Here is a 22913-nt window from a genome sequence, read left to right on the forward strand (position 1 = left end):
GTTCATAACCTTTGACCTAGTAATACCACTAAGTCTGTATCCCAAAGATATTTTAAAAAAAAACCCAAAACAAAAGAAGCTATATTTACAAAATTATTTACAGCAGCTCTATAAATGAGGGCATGTTCATTAATTACTGAACAAAATTGTGGCAAAGGATTGTTATAGATTACTGTCGAGCTATAAGAAATGATGAGCAATATGATTAAAAGAAAAACCTTATGAAAAGTGAAGTGAGCAGGATGAGGAGAAAAACATGTATATTATAACAGTAGTATTTTAACTGTGATGCTGATCAACTGTGAAAAATTTAGCTACTTATATCCAAAGATAATTGTAAAGGACTCACAATGAAAAATGTGGTAGAGAGAAATGAGTGTAGCTTGAAAATTTTTTTCACTTTATTTTTCTTGTTTTTTTGCAACCTGGCTAATGGGGAAATATGTTTTGTATGGTTTCCTATATATAACTCATATCAAATTGCTGGCCTTCTCAATAGGTGGTGGAAAAGCTTGAGGGAGGCATAAAATTTGGAACTCAAATTTCTTTTAAATAAAATGTCAAAAATAAAGTAATAATGAATGAAAAAAGACGATATTATGAGTGTTTTATTTGTTCCTTAAAAAAGTTAATCATTATTGAATGTCATGGTATGTTAAAGGGGAGAAAAAATCCTTAAAATCACTTACAATGAATTTTAAGGGGGATCAGATAATGAATGTGAAAGCTCCCCACAGCACACTTAATCTGAGGTAAATGGCATTATGGGAAATATTAATTTTACTTTGTATTCACTTAGTATTCTTGTCTAAGCAAGTAAAAGTGATTCATAGATATTGGCTCATTTGTCCCTGCAACATCTATGCAGGGAAGCAGCAGAAACAGAGAGGTTAAATAACTTCCCTAAAGACTCTTAAGTGTCAGCGACAGGAATAGATCTTTTCTCACTTGAATTCGAATCTAATATCTTGTTGAAGAAATAGTGTTGCCTTCCCATGAAAACCAGAACAATTTAGGTGATATAACTTCATCAACTAAGCTTGAACTTCCATTCTTGGATAATTTTCTCAACAAATACTGATTGTCCATAAAAATTTTTGCTTTTATTTGAATTTATGAATTATCTTATTCATTAATGTTTTTAAGAGTCAAACTCTATACAGAAGATATTATATATATATATATATATATATACATTTGTTTTCATTAATATAAAATATATTCATTAATTTATTGTGCTTATACATGTTTCATGTGAATAACTGTAATACACAAATATGTATGCTACACGTATGTTTTTATTCATAATGCACATATTTTTGTATATATCTGTTGTCTCCATCATTAGAATATATTCATAATGAATTTATTCATTACTGGAAATTTTTCATTCTTGGCACTTATACCTTCAGTACTTAGAACTTAATAGGAGCTAAATACTCATTGATTGATTGATAATTGAATTATCTTGACAAAATGGCTTGTAGGAAAAGGACAAAATAACAAATAAAGGGTGCAACCTCTGTTTGATTTGCATATATTTAAAAAGTACACATAGATCTAGTTTTCAGTCCTTAAGAATTCATACCAGGGGAAAATTGGTTTTATTTAAAAGATATATATTAGTCTCTTACTTGGCTTGCTTTTGTTATTTTTTTTTTTTTAATTTATACTTGCTGAGAAGCATTAGAATATATAATTGTGCTCTCCTGAGTATATTCTACTACTGCTTAGCTCACTCTGTGATCTTCAGTCAACAGATAATATCAGTGCCCTCATTATTCCATAGACATTATAAGGAGAAAATAAGATAATAGGTATGAAGATGCTTTGAAGAATTAAAAGTTCAAGGTGTCAACGTAGACCAATGTTATCTACCAACACTGCTGGTAACTTTAATCTTTTCTGCTGAGGAAAAGGATGGGTGCAGTAGGGATGTATTAGCAGATTACACTATTTTCATTAGATAAGACAGCCACCTTTTGCTAAGAGGCTCCTAGGAAGAGTAAAATGACGAAAAATTATGTTTCATTTCTAATAGTATCTTAGACATAGAAAGAGGCACCAAAAAAAGAGAAAAATATATGATGACTATTTAATTAAGTTAATACCAGCTAGTCCTACGCAAAAATCTCAAGCACACTGACTTTTTTTTTTTTTTGGCACCACTTATCCTCTGTTTACCTGGTGCCTTTTATTAATGCTTAGTTTCCATACTCACTATAAGCCATTATATCTCTAAAAATACCCTATTTCTGAATGATCCCATTAAAATTAATATTCTTGCAGAATACTTTAGCTACCAAAAACAAATAAGCTGATTAAATTAAATTATATCAGTGTGAAAATGGCAGACATCTGGCTCTATCAATTATGTCAGAAGTATATTGCTTTAAAAATATAAAACTATAAATGTGATTTAACTTATGATAGAATTTCAATGAGGATTAGACAGTATAATTTATGTTCCTGAAATCCTATCTTTATTTTAGATGACACCAGTAGTCAATACCATCTATTTATTATCTATCACTCATTCAACATCATATATCTATGTATTCATTATCTATCTATTCATCCATCTATCTTCTCCTACACATTTATCTATATCTGTATGTCCACCCAGCTGACTATATATTAATGACACTTTATAGAGCAACAATAACGAAAACTTTTAGGTGGCCCATAAAAATTAGAATGAAAAATAGTTGGGAGGATTTTGTGACTTATAAAATAATGTAATCTCAATTTTCTGAGTATAAAGCATTATATTAATATAATCTCAAATCACTTTCATTTCGGAGGGGCTTCAAACTAATACAATCATCCTAAAAAAAAGGTACATTGACAATATTTAACTACTAGTGAAATATCACTATTTTTTTTTTTTTTTGGTTAAATTCAGCTCATATGATTTTATACATTTGGAGCAATGATACTGAGAATTTTACATTAATCCTGAGATTCAAAAGCAGAGTAATCTAATATGATGATCCTTACTCTGAGATTAATATTCTACCATGATTATAAGGAATTTAACAAGAAGAATGTGATTTGTCTTTGGGAAAAACAAAACAAAACAAAAACCTTCATTCATAGGCAAGAGAAATGTAACAGCTATGAAACAAATACTCATGGTATAAAGAGTAGCTGTTTTATTAATTTCCAAGAAATTAAAAAAAATCCTCATAGTCATACTCCCTTATTTTGAAGAATACCACTTGATTAGCATGAAGTATAAGTCCTAAGAATCTTGAGCAGATGACAAAGTTACTTTAGAATAACTAAATTAATGATAGCTAAGGAAACAAACATTTGATATTCCTATAAAGTTTTCCCCAAACAACTAGATGCTTTTCTTGGCCTTGAAGCATTTCTTATCTAGATTTAATATTTAGTGAGTATCAATAGCTGGCCTAGTAGGGACCCAAATGGCCAATTCCAGGTGGGCAACATGACTTTTTCCTCCCTCTGTCCTTCCCTTCCCTCCCACTTTTTCTCCCACCTTCTCTTTTTTCCTTCCTTCCTTCCTTCCTTCCTTCCTTCCTTCCTTCCTTCCTTCCTTCCTTCCTTCCTCTCTCCCTCCCTTCCTCCTTCCCTATTTTTTCTTTTCCTTCCTCCCTCTTTTTCTCCCTCTCTCCCTCCTTCAATTCCTTCTTCCCTCCCTCCTTCCCTTCCTTTCTTCCTCCCTTCCTTCCTTACTTCCATTTCCCTCCCTTCCTTCCTACTTCCTCTCTCCCTTCCTTCCTTCCTCCCTACCTCTTTTCTTTCTTCCTTCTTTCCTTTTCCCCTCCTTTCTTCCTTCTCTCTCACCTTTTTCTCCCTTTATCCATTTAGGGAATCATATTCTTACCTGGCAGTTCTCTGCCCAAAGGAATCTAAATTTTGATGAAAACTTGAAAGATATTTTGTGATTTATGGGCTAGATTTCTTTTTAACAACTATGCCTTAAACTCAAATCACTTTGGCTCTCATTGATTAATCAACAAAAGGTCCCAGTCCAAGCCTTACTTGATGATTTTTTGAGTTTTGATAGTTAAAAGTGACTATAAATTACAATTGTTTCTGTTTTGGCCAGAACCCCGAAAGTTCTTCCCCTTTCAGATTGATTTTTTTTTTTTTTTGACTAGGAAAAAGAGGTCACTCTTTGCCTTATTGCTTATCTAGCCTTAATCATTAATGCCTGTTGCCTGGGACAAATTGAAACTGAGAAAGGTCATCTCTAGTTGTCCTGATCTATATCTTTCTATTGACCCCAGGCAGCTCCAGAGGAGAGGGTGTGGTTGGTGACTCTGCACAGTTCTCCTTCACTTAAAGCCAATCCACTTGCAAGTCATGACATCCCCTTTTTGATGTCAAGTTCCTCTTTGAGAATGAAGGACAGATAATAACAACCTTTGCTTTCTGAGATAAGAACCTAGATATCTACCCCATTGCATCTATTTCCACTCATGTTAATTATTTCTCAACTTTTTTCATTCAAGGTAATTTCATTAATGCTCTCTTTAAAGTTGCAACAATCTCTTAATTAAAAACTCAAATAATTTCTTTTCAGTCTTCATGTTTATTATCTCTCTGAAGCATTAGATATAGTTAGGCATTCTTTCCTAGCTGAGATTCTCTTTTTTTGGGGTGGGAATTTTTACAAGTGTGATGTCTTCTGATTATCTTCCTACTTTATAACTCTTTTCATTATCCTTTATTAGCTCATCTTCTATGTCTTACCCTTTTGAGTTTTATTCAAAAGTTTCATCCTTGTCCTTTTTCTTTTTATTTACTCTTTTTGACAATCAATTCCCATGGGTTCAACTCTTATCTCTATATGGTGATTCCTAGACCTACATGCCTAATTCATCTATCTCCTGAGCTCCAGTTCCATATTACCTATTGCCTACTGAAAAAATCTAATTGGTCCAATTGACAGGATGGCAAATGCCATCGACATCCAAAGAAAAAACTATGGAGACTGAATATGAATTGAAACATAGTATTTTCACCTTTTTTGTTTATTTTTTTCTTTTTCATGTTTTTCCCCCCTTTTCTCCTTTTGTCCATTTTTTTTTCTCACACAACATGACAAATATGGAAATATATTTAAAATAATTCATATATTTAACCTTTATCAGATTGCTTGGTAGTTCAAAGAGGGGGGAGATAAGAGAGTGAGGAAGAAAAAACTGGAATACATAGTCTTACAAAAGTCAGTGTTGTAAACTATCTTTACATATATTTGGAAAAATAATAAAAAAATTTTAAAGGGAAAGGTCTAATTGGATATTAGACACATTAGACAAACACATTAAAATCAGTACATAATATAACAGAGCTCATTTTCTTTTTCCTCTCACTCACCTCCACGTTTTCTTCTTCTTAAGTTCCCTATTTCTCTTAAGGACATCATTATTCTTCCAGTCATTCATGCTCATTACTTCACTTTACTGTCTCCCTTACCTCTCTCATATTATATTATTCTATGACAGATAAATTCTAACTCCAAAATCTTTGCCATCTCTTTTCTCATCTTAACTTGTATAGCCACCATTCTAGTTCAGATTCTTATAGACTCACATAGACTTGAAATAGTTCCTTATGCTCTCTCAAATTTCTACCCTCTCTGATCCATCTACTTCACAGTTATTAAACAGACATTCCTAAAGTATAGAATTGCTTATGCCATTCTCTTTCTCAGCATGATCCAGTGGATCTCACTTGTCTCTGGAATAAAATATAGCTCATTTGTTTGGCATTTGAAGACTTCATCAGTCTTACTTCAATACCATCTTTCAAGCTTTATTATACAGTGGCCTGATTTAATAAATTGTATTCCAATCAAAATTTGCCCTCCATGTTAATGCTTCTCTTTGAGGCTTATCCTGTTTCTCCTTTACATGTTTTCTATGGACATAGTACCTTTCATGTTTCCTCACACATTACAATGAAAGCTCCTTGAGATCAGGAACAGTTTTTATCTTTCTCCATATCCCTGGAATTTAGCAAAAATGCCTGAATCATAATAAACACTAAATGGATGTTTGTTGAATGACTAGTTTGTGGAATGAAATAATGCTTAGTTTTTTCTCCTTTCTTTCTTTCATGACATTATATCACTCACATCTGTTGTATTAAATTGGATTTGAAGAAGGAACTTCATTTCTATCAAGGTTTCTTTACCATAACATAGCCTTTTGTAAAGTTTCACTAAATATAATTAATAGTGTCATTAAATATGCTTTTAAAGGAAATTGGAGTTGTGACTTGCCCAGAATCACGTAGTTAGTAAGGTTTTTGTTTTGTTTTATTTTATTTTTTTGCTTTTTGCTGAGGCAATTGGGGTTAAGTGACTTGTCCAGGGTCACAGAGCTAGGAAGTGTTACGTATCTGAGATGAGAATTGAACTCAGATCCTCCTGACTTCAGGGCTGGTTTTCTATCCACTGCATCATCTAGCTTGCTTCCCCATACCTAGTAATTAAGTCTAAAATTGGACTTGAACTCAAATCCTCCTGACTCCAGAACTAGAGCCCTATCCATTGCAGTATCCAATTGCCCCTAAATACACTTTTTAAAAAGTTAGGATCCCAGGATAGAGCTCTGGTCCTTGTAATTCAATCCTTCCCCTCCATTCCAAGGTAAAAACCTATCCCCAAACAAACATTCTAAAAATTCAGAGCATAGATCAGTGTAGAAAAATCAATCTATATCCAATGTCATTGATAGGAATGCAACTAAAGTCCTTATGTTAATAGTATGGTAAAATCTCATCATTACATATATTTTAAAAAATTAAGTTATATTATATAGATCTTCTAAGAGTTCTAAAATCTGTGGTCACATCCTGATTGGTATATGTGTAATTTTTTCATTCAAGAACCATCGTCCATTAATGAAACATTCATTACATGAACTTAATATGATGTTATTTAAATAAAATATGAATTAACTTGGCCATTTCATGTTGACTATCTTGATCCATATACTGCTCCTAAGTTAACATTTTAACATAAACACTTTCTCAAGAAATGGCCACACAATTCATAGAATAGAGAGAGCTAGATATGGTGACATGCTTGTAATTGTTGTTACTGGGGAGACTGAAACCGAGGCTGATGGAACACTTGACTTTGGACCATATGAGCTGCAATAATGAGTAAAGTGGAATAGGTATTAATGTTAAGTCTAGAAACATTAAGTCAGGTAAGCCTCTAGAAGTGGTTGGCTACTTTGATGCCTAAAAAGGGACACACCATCTCAGTTCAGAAAAGAAGCAAAACTCCTTAGCCAATAAATCATGTGATTAGGCTAGTAAATGGTTATTACACTTCCTGTCACATGAGGTAAGGAAATCCATTCTCAAAATCAAAATTTTTAGATACCTATGACAATAAAAATGGTCACTTTAGAGAAAAAAAGTCCTCATTTGTCTGGAATCCCTGAATAAACACCATAAAAATATTTTAAACACTTAGTTGCCTTAATTCTTTCACTCTATCTTTAACCTGATCAAAATGTTGAAAAATGTGAGGGAGAAAATTAAACTTTCTTCCCATTGAAAACACAACAAAAGCACTTCAACATTTATACTAATCCAGGTGAGTCTTATTGGACCACTCTGTGACCATGGCAGCTACTTCACTGAGCTCAAAAGTGTGCTCTAACTGTTCCCAGAAGACAAAATTTTCATTGTGATTGTTTTGTTGAGACTTATATTTGGTATAGCTCTTTCATAATATATGGAAAACTAGAGTAGAACTAAAAAAAATAGCAAGCTGTCTTGAATTTTATTTACTTTTAGAAACAAGGTTGAAAATGAGTTTAAATCATCTGTATATTCAAAAACTTTTCCTGAAAATTGAATAACTATTTATTTTCTTATCACTCTAATATCTAGTGAGTCAAACACATTTGTTTTGTAAAGTTATGGTTTTATCATAAAGTAGAATATTCATAGTTCCAAAAAGCATAGCTTTAAATAGGGTAATTCCCCCTTTCTCCTTTTTCAAAAGGCCATGTAAAAAGGCACAATTTTATCAGAGAAATAGTCCCCAAACAATGGAATTTATCATCCCAGTTCCTTCCAAGAATCATCCATAGTTCTCAATCATGAAATCTTAGGGTTAGGAGAAAGCTCATTCTGTTTTGGTATTATTTGACTAAATGTATTGTTGTAGAAGATAAATTTATACTTGGATAGATAGAAGTCATGTATTCTTAGGATCCTACCTGAAATTTTAAGGTGTGAGATAGAATGAACCCACTTCATCTTTATGTGTATCATAAAAGACACTAAATGATTGCAGAATAAGAAATCTCTTCCATCATTCATAGAAATTTTCTTCTGTCATACACTGTCAGAAGATCTATGTGTAAAGTTTGGTTATACTAAAGAGGCAGCTAGATGGTATAGTGGATAGGTACTGACTCTGAAGTCAGGAGTACCTGAGTTCATATTCAATCTCAGATATTTACTAGTTGTATGATCCTAGGCAAATCAGTTAATATCAATTAACTAAAAAAAAAAACTGTGGCATAAAACTGCTTACAAGTTTTTGGTCATACGGAAACTGTTACCATATTCACACAACACCCATTGGACTAAAGGAAATATCTTTCCTTTGAAAAAGATAATAATAACATGCATTTTAAAGGATATCTATTGCCAAACTTCTTCCAGGTCTCATTTACATTAAATTATAGTAAATGTAAAATAACCTGCAAAGTATAATCCAAAGCAAAGTTATATAAGGTTATTAAAAAAACATTGTTTTCATCATTGGTAATATGGGGAGAGAAATGGAAGTGCCTTTTCTTTCCATTTATTTTGGGTTGGAATCAACCACATCTATACGACAAAATAATCTGTGAGACAGTTATAACTTACCAAAAATGTCTTCCCAAATGAGATTTCCACTGCATCCCAAACAATAAAAGCAAAACAAATGAAAATAGATCTCTAGGTTGCAAAGGATGAATTTAAAACTTAAATTACCAGCATTTATTTCATCTAAGGAATCTTTGATTTCTTTCAGTATTGATATAAATCTACTCATACAATTACTAATTAGATAACAAATGATCCAGAAAAAAAGTTTGGAAATATTAAAAAAATGTTGAACAGGTGAAATCAGTTTTTATTACATATTTTGCCAAACATTCTCTATCAATAGTTATCTTCTTCTGAGTGTTATGAAATATCATTCAGTCTATTAGTTTAAAAAGCATGAGATTCATGAGATTTTAATAAAATGTTTTTAATGTCACTTAATTTTTAGGGAATCAATCAGCATTATTTTAATTAATGCTTTTTTGACTTAGACATTAATTGTTCTTCAAGCAGTGGCACATAGAATCATTCTTACCATGTTTTAGGTTATTGAAAGGAGATGAATTTACCTGTGTTATTTGAAAATTAAAGCTTAGAATAAATATCACTGCTATTTTTAATTGAAAATATGGCAATGATTGAAGATGATATCCTGGGAAAGTGTTTGGATTAATGTCATTACCTCTGCCATTGAACTTAGAATTAATAGCTAGTTAAATTTTACTTTGCCACTAGCTCATTTCATTCCCTTTTGTAATCATTGCATAATTAGAGTAAAGCCCCTAAAGTTTGCTTGTGGGTGATGATTCAGGATCAGATATCTCTGCTGAAAGGAAGTTATGTTTATATAAAGATGATCAATTTCTGGGCATAAGCCTCCCTGTGATAATGAGTAATATCCATTCTCAAAAAAGATAATCTAAGGCAATTGCATCAATTATCTATTTTCTAATTATAGTCTGTTGTTCTATCACATATGGAATATGATGTTTATAATATTGGAAGCTGTATTACTTTCACACTCCAAGAAGCCTACTACTTCATCCTCACACCATACAAGGTATAATTAATACTGCTTTCCAAACAAAGAGTTGAACTAATAATCACTTAGAATTCAAAAGAAAGGCATTATGGCAGAGTGGATAATAAGCCATTTTTGGAATTAAGATATAGTAGGATCATATATATTATATATTGAGCTCAATAATGCCCTAAAGGCCATTTCATCAGAGTCTCTACTTTTAAAGATAAAGAAAATGTACAGAGGGAAAAAAATTAACTGCCAAAGATTATAATAAATAGTAAATAAAAAAGGAAGAATTAGAAGCTAGGTCTACTGACTCCAGACTGCTGTTTCCATTGTAATGTCCTTCAAATCTTAATTCTGCATTTTTTTGTTTTGTATTTATGCAGCTAAGTAAAAATATGTGAGGATTTCTTTTTCTTGAGAAGAAATCACTTATTCCATTCATTACAACAACATCAAATAATGTAAAGTATCTTGCTCTTAAAGTATTTGTAAGTATTTCAGTTAGGCATTTTGAGCTATCACAATCATTTAAACTATCATTTAATGGGAAGCCCAATTTGCTCGTGACTCTGGAGGGGGGAAAAGGCATCTACTCAAATTCTAATGAAATACTCATTTATTTGATCAATGATGTCAATAATGCTAACAAAGACACTGTGTGGCTTCTTTATATCCTAAGAGAACTAATAGTTTAGTGATAAAAATGAACTAGGATTTTTATTAGTGCTGAATATAATCGAACAAGATAGAAGATATGACGAAGAAGTAAAAGAAAAATTCTCAAGTAACATCATGGTTGTAGCCAGAATTAAAATGTGTTTAACGAAAGATGCTATGGTAAAATGAACATTACAATACAATACAGGAATTCATATCATGGTCAAAATACCCTTTTTTGAAGTTGAACATATTTATTGTACAATTATTTAAGTGGATATTTCACTTACTCTCAGCTCTTTGACAGTGGTTTGGTAGTATACATTAAAACAAACTATATATCAAAATATGGAATAAAAGAAACTGTTTGCTCACACATTAACTTGCATATTTCAATAGGTCTATTAGATCAGTCTATAATTATTTTGAGAAGTATCAAGTATCCAGATGTATAATGCACTTAAATAAGGAGATACAATTTCAGAATGCATCTATAGAAAAGTCAAGGAACAATAACTGTATCAAAAATGAATTAATTATGTATTCATATATAATACAAAATAGAGTAAATGCTAGAGAGGCAGGAAACATACATCATGATTTTGCTAAATGAAAGGTCAACATGTGATTGAGATGCAAGTTTGAAGAAGCTAGAAATTACAACTTATTTAGCAACACAATGAACACTGAGAAATCTATAAACATTTTCTGAGTCATTTAAGGCAAGAATGGAAAAAAATATATGAAATATTAACTGTATATATATGTACATATATACATATATATATACAGTTAATCTTTCTCAAAATTATTATACATACCTATATATATATATATATATATATATATATATATAAACAGTTAATCTTTCTCAAAATTATTATACATACCAAAGTGGTTTGGGAAGAATTATAAAGCATATTAGTTATAATTACATCATTAAAAAAACTTTAAAAATATATGACACCATGGGAAATTGTGAATTAATGAGCTAGAATAGTCTCAAACTATCATTCAAATTATTCAACCAGCCCTAGAATGATTTTGTTATGGGAATTTTCTAAAGTATATTAAGTGTTATCAGTGAGCTAGTATGTTTCATAGATGCCATGCTAACTTTTTTAAGTTAATTCTATTAGAAATTTAAAATAATGTTTTAAATAATTCTTTAAGAAATATGAACCATTTAACATGGTAGTTACATGTCCAGCACTACAACTGGACATATTTCGTTTTTTGTTCTATTTTTCATATTTTGTTCTTCTAGCAACATGTTTCTTTAAATCGTCAAACTTAAAGTCGTCATTTGAAAGGCTCAGGCAAAAAATTACTTTTTAAAAGTGGAAAATGACCTCAAACACACAAGGGAAAAGAAGTGGAAATATGTGATGAACTCAGATTCTGAAATAAGGCATTTACCTTCTGTGATAATTTAAATATAAGGTCATTTATAAATAGAACTTAATTTGTGAAGGAGGCCAAAATATAATTATAAATACATAGAACATGTTAACATTAAATTTAGAATATCTTTATAAACTCATTGGCTGAACCCAAAATTAATTTGATGTTTCTTTGAATGGTTATGCTGACAGCTAAAGCAATAGAAAGGTCCAATATGACTATTTACTATTTTGACACTAGGATACATTATAAAAATTCCAGAAAGGACTTAAATACATTAAAAGATCATTGATAATATTTTCTTCATTCATTGCTATGAATTTACAAAGGCATATTAGGGTTGTTTTGATAGGATACCGCAGTCAGACACTAGGAAAAATTATAATATTATTGGGAAAGGAATTTGAGAGAGTGAAGAGGAAAAGGGATCAACAAGGATGAAGAGGGAAATATTCAATTCAATGCTTCCTCAATTTGGTGAGTTTTCATGCTTTGAGAACCATAGTCAGGCAATGTAGCACAATGGGATTGGCACCAACTAGGACAGAGAACAGCTGAGATTAGTTGCTTGTTCTGAAACTTAATAGCTTTCTCCTGGCCAGTAAAATCACTAAACCTCCCTGTTATCAATTTCCTGATTTATAAAATAAGATAATTGGACATTATAATAACTTCCAGGTATAGACTTTTACAATTTAATTCCATGCCCCAGCCCTTTCCTCTTATAGCTCTCATAATTAATTTAGTAGAATGGTTAGTTCTGGAATTCTGATTTAGGAGATCAAGTAAAGGGAATATGGGAAGTGGGGGGGAGAATCAAGATCTAGCAATATAAGCCTCTATGCTAAAATGACAAAATAATGGCTGCTTGCTGCCTTATTATTCATTGTAGCAAAGGTCAACTATAAAAAAATTGTTTGTTCTCAAAATTACATATTAATTAAACAATCTATCAAATCAAGTCTTTAAAAATTACAGGATCAAACAATTATTTGAGAAAAAAAGACAAGTTGAAACAGATAATATAAGGATATATTATAAGATAATAAATGATAAGACTGGTAGATGGACAGATAGAAATAGCTAGAGAAAGATGATTGATAGAGAAATAGGATACCTAACCCAATAGTGAACCAATGACTTCAATACCTTGATTAGCAATATTCTCATTATCCATAAAGCTATAAATATCACTGATCAATGTCTTGCCTTTAGAAACAAATAAAATCTCACTGATATCATATAGATACAGACTGTGGAGGTAGAGAATAGCTCTAGGTTCACATTTCTCTTCTGTTGTTCCACAGGATGTTATAACTCAGTGATAGCCATCTCCAAACTTATCCAGAAAAGGATGATATATTCTTACTTACAAGCAGCACAAATAAAATCCAGAGGCTTTACCCGAAGCTTTGGAAACATAATAACCAGTTGAAAACACTGGGTCAGAAGTGAAGATGCTTAGAGTTGATTCATTATGTTTCTGCCAGTATCTAACAGGGTTGGTTATGATAATCATAAATTTTAGTAGGAGATATATAATCCTGAAATACGAATTTTCACCCCTGAAACCTTCAAAGATTAAGAAAAAAAAACTGGGATGATGATGTTGATGATGATGGAAATGAGAATGAGAATGATAATGATGATACAAAAAATACTATTTTCTTGCTTTATTTTGATTTTTAGAATCACCACTGTCTCTAGACTAAAATCAACAGTAACCTCCTTAAATACTCAAATATTCTCCAGATGGCCCATACTGCTAGCTAGTTTTGCTAATGGTACAGGGGAAATAGAAAGAAAAACAGAAGATAAATACAGAGATAATCTAAGGCTTCCACTGTTACTATGCATCAACTGATTCTCATAGTTACAGCTTCATGTACTACTATTTTCACTTTACTCATAGTTAATAACAGATCCAAAACATACCTACAATGCAAAGCAGAGGGAATCTTCAAAGAGGAACATCAATTTATATGACCTGCCTCTCCTTAGGATTCTCATAGTTTTTTTTTATTTTTTACACGGAATTTATCATATATATACTTATAATACAGGGGATTGTCCACATGCCTTTGTAGTTGACTGAAAGTAGCATGAAGGAAAGAATAATGCCATATTCATCTTTATATTTCCCCATGGGAATACCAGAGCATTTCTCAAAGAAGAAGCACTAAAATCATTGTACTGAATTTATAAATGGATGAATGTTGGGATTATGGTGCAGTGTTTTATTTTAATAAACATGAGATTGATTAAAAAATTCATAACCCCATCTCACATAATATAATTTATTTCACAATTCATACCAACTCCAAAAGGACTCTTCTCAAAGTAAGAAGCATGAAAAGAGTCTGGTATTCTCTCATCCATTATATCCATTTTTGTCTTCCAGTATATCATCCATTCTACTAAACAGTTTCTTACAATAGATGTAGTGAAAATGACTTTTTTGATGATTGTCATGGCCATGTAAATAAGATCAATAAATAAGATCAATAAATACACAACTGAAATGATAAAAGCAGAACACAATTGATCATATAATTAAAAGGTAAAATGCTACAGATGCTAAATTTCCATTAGATTGCCTATTAGGTGAGTAGATCAACTGTTTTATAAAATGATTTTTTAAAATAAGATAACTTAGAAATTATTTTAAACTTCTTAATTTTCTTCCAAGATTTATGTGTATGTATCTATATGTCTATATATGTATGCAGACATAGAGATAAAGATGCACATATGCAATATAATTTATGAGCATATATTCCTTGGGGAAAATCACACAACCAAATAATATAAATACAATATAAAATAAAATTTCTCAGTGTTTAAATACACATACCATTCAAATATTTTGCCAGGGAATATTTCAAAAAAGATTCACTTCAAAGACAGCAGTATGATGTGATTCACACATAAAACAAAGTTTTTTAGAAAGCATTGTACATGAAAAATAGAACTTCTAAAATATTAAATAAGTGACATCTCCTGATCAAAGGCTGCACCATTAGTAGAGCATGACAAATAAATTAAGGTAATTTTGTTGACTTTCAACAGTTTTGCCCAAATTAAATTACACTAGAATAGAGTTGACCAAAACACAAACTATAAAAATGCAGGCAGGGTCTCTTTTTATTGGTATGTAGCACTTAATACAATATTATTCTGTCAAGTTGAATTTTCACATTTCAGCCCTTAATGTCAGATATTTTATATATTGCAGTTTTCAGGTCTGATTTCAAGAGGCACGCTTCATTTTGAGGTGGCATATATATAATGATTCCCAACTGGGTGTTTTCATAAGATTTACAGTGTTAAGATTTAAAAAAATTGAAAACCTATTTCCTTTAAGAAAAAAAATCCTAAAAGATTGAATACCAAGGCTATAATCATTAAGGCAGAGTTTTTACATCATTACTTAAAAAAAAATAAACCCAAAACAAAAAAATCTCTTTAAGACATTTGTTTTAGTTGCACATGATCTAACAGTGCTACATTCCACATGTTCTCTTTCTTAATGTAAATATATGAATAATCACTACATTTACTAAATGACATATAAAACCACATGCTTTTAAAAAATAAAAATATTCAGCAGTTTTATGCCAATACTCTCCAAAAGTACACATAAAGACTTACCAAAGGATGCAGTGAAGTATACCTGGGTGATTGGTGCTTATACCAACAATAAATACAAAAGAAAAATCATACTTTTTTTGCTGTCTGATCTCCTCCTCCTCCTTCTCCTCTGTTTCTTATACTGACTGTTCTTTGAAATAAATATGAAACTAATGTGAATGAGGGAAACCTCATAGACAAAAAAGGGTGGGACTGAAGCAGAGACCACTTAAAGTCAGTGCTATACATGCTTTCACTTACATCCAGATGCAGAATGACTTGGACAGATGTTCTCCACAGCTGTATTCTTTGAACATGACATGCTTATGCTGGCTATACTGAGTATTTGAGTTTTTATAAATAGATAACAGAAAACGCATACCTGAAATTGTGGCTGAATCTTGTACATGTGTGTTATGTCAGCTTCAGATAATGTCACCACCTTATTTGTACATTTTAAAAAACAAAGCCAAACTAAACAATAACAACAAAACCCCACTAAAACTCAGAACAGATGTGAAATATTTTGATAGATGTTTGTTCCTTACCTTACATTTATGAAATAATAAAGCACAAATATACCTACCTCACAGGGCATATTACCAGTGCTAAAAGGACTATATACATTTGCATTGATTACACATATTCTAAATTATACAGATGACAATAAAAAGAAAGAAAATAATGTAATACCTTTACTTTTACCTATGGATTTGATGAAATGGTTCCATGAAGAAAGGATTTCCAGACAAAGAGAATATAGAAGAGAGAAACAACAATAAGAATTATGTAAATGCACTAATATCTGAAAATTAAAAGAGACAAGAAAGTATAAATAAGTGTTTGAAGACAATGGAGATGCACACAGTGTCACAGGGAAAATTTTGTTCATTTCCTTTAGACATATACATGCAGAGAAACCTGGGTGTCCCCATGCTTACTTTAAAAGGATGACACAGATGAGAGATATAGGGTGATTGAAGAACAGGAAAATCATTGATTCTCTGATGGAAAAACTACACTATCAGCATTCCAGTAACCAGGAACAGATGCTATCTGCATATTCTCAACCAGCCATGCATTAATACCAATGGCTCCAATAGAATACAATGGATATCTATTTTCACATGGTAATTAGGAAAAGCTCTCAAATATCTTTAATATCATTACTTACAGCTTTATTCACATATGCATTTATGGACTATCTCAATCATATTTTTCATATTTCATTTCTTTGCAGTTATTATATTGCAAGGAACAAAGGGAAATGGAAACTTACGGGGCTAACAGTGGGAGGGAGAGGGGAAAAAAGGAGAGAAGCAAAAAAAAAAAACACAAAAAAAACACAAGATGTGACTGAAATAATGTATTTAATTAGCAGCCAGAGAATTTGCAAGCATTTGCCCATCATTTTGCAGTGATGGATTCAAAGCAGCTACAGAATAAGAAGAAACAATGAAAGCAGAGTGGAAAAGGAACAGAGCCCATACCTTGGTCGCCCATCATCAGGTGCGCCAGACCTTGAAGGAAAACAAGAGCACAGTCAGCAATGAACAAGGGAGCATGGGAAGACGAGGTTGTCACAGTGACAAAAATGTTCAGTGACAGACATCTTGTTTCCTATGAGATATGTCTGTATCACAAAGGCAAATCAAAAAGCATTCCTTCAAGTATAATTTGGAATGCTTTGGAGCTGAGAATTAGAGAACCACAACTCAAAACATTGGCAGATGCACCACCATGAATTGTTTCTATGTATTATTTGGAACAAGGAAATGCATTAAGAGAATGATTTTGAGTCCAATCAATCCCTTAACATTCCTTTTCTTCTTTGCGCACTTGGTTGAGTCTGTTTTTATTGAATACTGCCCCATTAGGGCTAGCCATTTTTCTCTGATTAAACTTTAGTTTAAAATGATAAAACCCAAAGGAATGTAATCTGAAATATGGGCTGGGTCTGATCTTTTTCCCCTCATCAAAAATGAGCAGTTCTATAATTAAATGAACAAATTCTTAGTCACATTGAAATGATAATGCAAGGGAGGTTTCCTTACTTATCTGACACAAGTACATTTATTTATTCTAATACTGAAAAGGTACTAAACATGCAATGCAAATTCAATTTTCTTATGAGGACATGCTTTGGAGAACCACTAGATCAATTTTCAGCCAGCCTAAACAAAATGTATCAGGTATAATAGTGAGGAACTATTTAGAATTTTATTTCATTTGAACTTTAAATGTTTATAAAGCAAATAAAATGCAGAGACCAGAAGATATAATTTCAACAAACAAAGTTAATACATATTTTTGAAAATACCAATAAGTTCCATCTTTATATCTGAATAGTTTCTAACTACTCATATTTAAAATTTAAATTAGCCTTAAAATAATTGGCCTTGTATTGAGGAAGTTTAAATTGAATGGTTGCTTATGGTCATTGGAGAGCCCTTAATGTAATAGCATTTCCCCCTTACTTTCATTTGTCCCAAATCATTCCAAAAAAACCCATCCAATGATACATTTTGATTTTAATTAAAAGATATAATTCTCAAATTCTTTAAAGAAGACTAATTATCAATCCTTTTTTATTTTTGGAAATTTTGTGAATTTCAGGAAGCTAAATTTCGCTTGTCTAAATGACTACTTGATAGACTCATCTGTTGTATTTGTACCATATTTTTAATGATATATAGATATCAGTAGTTTTGATTTATAGGAATTGTACCAACTATTTGTGTTGATAATAAAAGAAACAGTGGCATTTTTACAAAATTGTACTGATATACATTGCACTGTAAGCAAAAAAAAAAAGTGTAATATAATCATTATGTATGTAACAATATGCAAATGATATAATAAAACAACTTAATGCCTCCTGAAACAGAACAGATTCATTGTAATTTTGTTGTATTTTATGACAAAGGAGAAAATGAAGAAGATTAAAAAGATTATATGCTGATGTGTCCAGCTTCTTTATACATGGAAGTAAAACAGTGCAGCTACCATTGTGGCCAATAGTGATGGTCAGGAATCATAATTTTAGAATACTGTCTGATCTGATAAACTGCATTTTATTAACTTACATTTTACTTTTTAAATTCCATGTTCATTGATATCATTTTAATTTTTGGATAATAGAACTTATTTATAAAATTTACATATATTTTATTTAGTGGGCCAAATCATATCATCTTCAGCCCTGACTTCCTAAAATCTAACATAAAAATGGCTATTACTTGTAGTTAGTGTAATAGACATAGAAAGATATATTATTCAGAGATAAAATTAAAGAAAATCTTAAATTATAGATAAGTGGAAAAGGTGCTTGAAATAATTATACTTAACACAATTGTGTAGTAAGCCAATATTGGAAAAATCATCAAAACTTTTTTTTAAATGAATGTTTGTACCTAACTTAATGGAAAATACATTCCTAAGTTTAGGTTGACAATTTTTGGAGCATATTGTATAAATTATTAAGCAACCAAGAAGAATTGCACAGGACAGTTTTCCCCTGCTTTTAGTTCACCACCAGATACATGATAAGCACTTAATAAATCCTTGCTGATAGCTTCTTTTGGCCACTTTTGTGCTCAATTAACCAACAAAGTGGAAAACTTATTATATTTAAAACATATCATAAATGCAGGGTCCTGTACAAGAAAGAATCCAACAGTAGTTCTAAAGAAAAATGGAAGTCATAGCTAGAGTTAGTTTCAGGAAAGTTGTCAATTTTTAATTGTTTGTTACATATTAAGTGACACAGTAGCAATTTTCAGTAGCTCAGTAATCATGGTATGATGTATAAGAGCTATAAATATGATTTGGAACTATATTATAAGCCTCTAATAAGTATTATCATTTAATTAGTTAATACCTAACATCTAAACCTAGAAATTTAAATGACAGAAAGCCTTGTTTTTCTCAAGAGGTTGTTATGCTACATGGAAAAGAAAATGCATGTCAATTTCTATTATTTAACAATACTTTGAATAACTGTGCAATATAATGTATTTTGCTACATTGTGTATGTCAAAGATAATATATTCATTCCAATGTGTAACTAAGGGATCCTTCAATATACAGTTTTATGGCCACCCATGATTTTCTTTCCAGGTTTATTATTTACATTAGGATATTTTGATACTTATTTGAAGGCACTTGGACCAAATTTTAGTAAATTCAAAGTTAAGGTGATGGCGGGGAATGTGGGGAGACTGGCATTTGCATCCAAATGTTTCAACCAAAGAATACCTTACAAAAGTCCAATTCCCTAAAATTATGATATGCAATAGAAAAACTGACAGATTCTCATGACAATAGATTTGTAACAAGTAATACTTTAGAGGTGTATATAATGTAACACAAAAATTTTACAATTTTACTTACCAACATTCAGGTCTCTGTGCAATAGGCTTTAATGTCCATTGGCCCACTGGTTGTTTTGAAATCTAGATATGGTTCCCTTATCATTCTCCATCTTATGCTGTGGTATTTTATAAACCAAATGATTTAATTCTAAATCATTGGATCCCAAATGATAGAATGCTTGATATTCCAAACAGAAACAAAAGAATGTGTCTTGGACATATAAAAATAATTAATGGATCATGCATTATGTGTGTGGATGCAAGAGTTACTTTCTCCTAAAAACTTAAGAAATACTTTGTACCATTTTTTCCATACAGAACATGACAGTCAGTGTGTCAGGTTTTTACATGATAATTAATTCTACTAAACATAGAATCTTAGCAGTAGAGGTTAGGAAGTAGTAAGGCCAGAATGTAATGCATCTGAAATGAGAGGAAAGAAGTGTTCTGTATAAAAAGTGGTACTTGGTCAATGAATCAAATTTTCTAAAAAATGTTCAACTTACCGTTTTTAATTCTAGGTGTACCATTTTAAAACTAAAATAAATTAAAAAAATAAAATGGATAGCTTAGAAAATAAGGTAGAAAGTACCCACCTTCCACATAGTTGTCTTCTGAAAGCACATAACAAGGAAGGAGAGAAAAGGAAAAAAAATTCATTAAGCAGCATGCAGACTGGAACTTGCCATTGCATGTCTTCATCATGCAAGGCATCAGATACAACATGCAGGTGCTCCATTACTACCATTCAGAGGGGAAAACTTGATCAAGAAGAGGGAAAAGCAATGTCCCCATTCACTAACAAAATTCACAGGGAGTGGAAAAGAAAATTAAAGAAAATTCTAGAGCAAAGATATTTAAAAAGTCCTCTATACTATTGTTCTGCATGAAACAAATTTGATTATTCTCATTTGTTATGAGTATGGTTTCCTTTATATATAGCTAAAAGTTTTGCTTTGGGTTGAGAATTAAATAATTTTATTCCAGTACAGGACTGAAACCTGTCTATGGATTTCATATGTAAATTACCCATTTCACAATAATTCACAATCAAATTTTATTAATATTTATAATCATAAAAATGTAAATAATACTCCTTTTTTGCTATGGATAATTAGCATTTCTAATAACTTAAAATTGGATTTTTTAAAAATAAAAAATAAAAGTAAAGTCTCTATAATCTATAATTTATTTGTGGACATTGTTTTTATATTTTTATAGTTTTTTACATATTATATCAAAATTGTAAACTCTTTGAAGGGAGAAACAGATTCATTTTTATATTCTCTGTTATGTCTAGCAAAATGCTTTGTAATAATAGGTAACTGATATAAAGTTGTTGAAATGAATCACATTCAAGGTATGGATTCCTAATTCCCAATTAACATAATTACATCTTGTTTTAGGTTATAGGCATTAGGAAGCTGTCCAACTGACCCAAGTTAGTCAGTGTTAAGTATCTACATGTATGCATTCTTCAAGAAAGGGGTTATTACTATAATAGTCAATCAAGATAAGATTATAAAATCTCCATAGAATTTTAGAGGTATTTTTCATCATTTTATATACACTTTCCATATTAAATGAAAAGGAAGACATGTGTTAGTCTATGTAATTCTATACATGTTGGAGAACTAAAAGTTTTTGGAGAAAATAGACCTGGATAGGAGGAGAAAAGGAAGAATTTGGTAGGAAATCTTTTTAATCCACCTTTTTGTAAAAATTAGAGGATTAGATGATCTATAAACTTCTATCTAAATTTTCTTCAAGATTAAAATTGTATGTCTGAATAAAATTCTTTTGGTGATGACTGATTTTTTTTTAAAAAATCAGGTTTCTCTTAGTTTAGATTTCAAAAATACTAATCCATAATTAGAAAATTAGTAGGCTTTGTCAATGCTGACACTTTTACCCTCAAATTTTAGATTATTTATTCAATTTTTTTTATTTTGAAGCTTCATATTTAAAATTCAACCATTAATTTGAGTGTAGATATTAGAAACTCTGTCTTGGATTGAATATATTTAAGGCTCAAAAGAATCTCAGAGGTCAACTAATCCAACCTTCCCACTTTATAAATCAAAAAACTGATGTAAAGGAAAGCTACATGATTTGCCTAACACATCAGTGGTAAGTGGCAGAGCCAGGACTGAAACCAAAATCCAGGATTTCAAATCTAACATTTTCCATTACCTCACATCATCACCAAACTGTTATTATCAGCCCCTAATAAAGGTAGGAACCATTATATGGAAAAATTATATATATTAGTTGGAAAACAAAAGGTCAACAATCTACTAAGTTGTTGATCAATTTTAGATAATAGGAGTTGATAGGAATTATCAATAAAGTTTACACAACTCAGATAGATTAAAATTAGTTTTAAAATGTTTTTTTTTTTTTTACAAACAAAACATCAAGGAAACAAGCTAAATTTTTAACTTTTAAATTTGCATTTTGGTATTTTAGACAAAGCTTTGATATTTTTGTTTATTGCTTGATACAGAGAAAAAAAGAGACTAAAGCAGCATATAATGCATTTATTTTTTGATTGAGTATTTTATGCCCACTGCAGTCATAGCATTTCCTTAAATCACTAACCAATTATTTTTAACAAGATAAAATAAAGTCAGAATTAAGGTTCTAAACTCAAAGTCACTAAACAAAGAAAAAAGCTGTGAATATATAGAACAGAAAAGGAATGAGAAAACAATATCAGATTGAATTTCCGATCTATTGGAACATTTAGTTTAAGTGAATAAGAAATCAGTGATTACTACACAGCTCTCAGATTGACTGAGATGACAGTCACAACGATAATGATAAATGTTGGAGGGGATGTGGGAAAACTGTGACACTAGTACATTGTTGGTGGAGTTGTGAACTGATCCAACCATTATGGAAAATGATTTGAAACTATGCCCAAAGGGCTATGAAGCTGTTCATAATCTTTTGATCCAGTAGTGTCTCTACTAGATCTGTATCATAAAGAGATCATA

General features: G+C 31.0%; 1 protein-coding gene across 24 annotated transcripts in view; it reads right to left on the reverse strand.

Moving 5' to 3' along the window:
* The window catches only part of NRXN1 (neurexin 1), a 1358646-nt gene that overhangs the window by 1198704 nt on the left and 137029 nt on the right, over positions 1-22913 (reverse strand). For 16 of the 24 annotated variants that reach the window (XM_031957192.1, XM_031957187.1, XM_031957185.1 and 13 more), the window contains exons 3-5: positions 20511-20528; positions 17032-17061; positions 16235-16246 (exon numbers count right to left, since the gene is read on the reverse strand). The exons of 5 other annotated variants lie outside the window; for them this stretch is intronic. In XM_031957192.1, the coding sequence (XP_031813052.1) occupies positions 16235-16246; positions 17032-17061; positions 20511-20528 (60 nt within the window). 3 more of the 24 variants (XM_031957181.1, XM_031957172.1, XM_031957197.1) reach the window with 2 other exon arrangements.

The sequence above is a fragment of the Sarcophilus harrisii genome, chromosome 2, assembly GCF_902635505.1.
Source record: "Sarcophilus harrisii chromosome 2, mSarHar1.11, whole genome shotgun sequence".
Taxonomy (NCBI): Eukaryota; Metazoa; Chordata; class Mammalia; order Dasyuromorphia; family Dasyuridae; genus Sarcophilus; species Sarcophilus harrisii.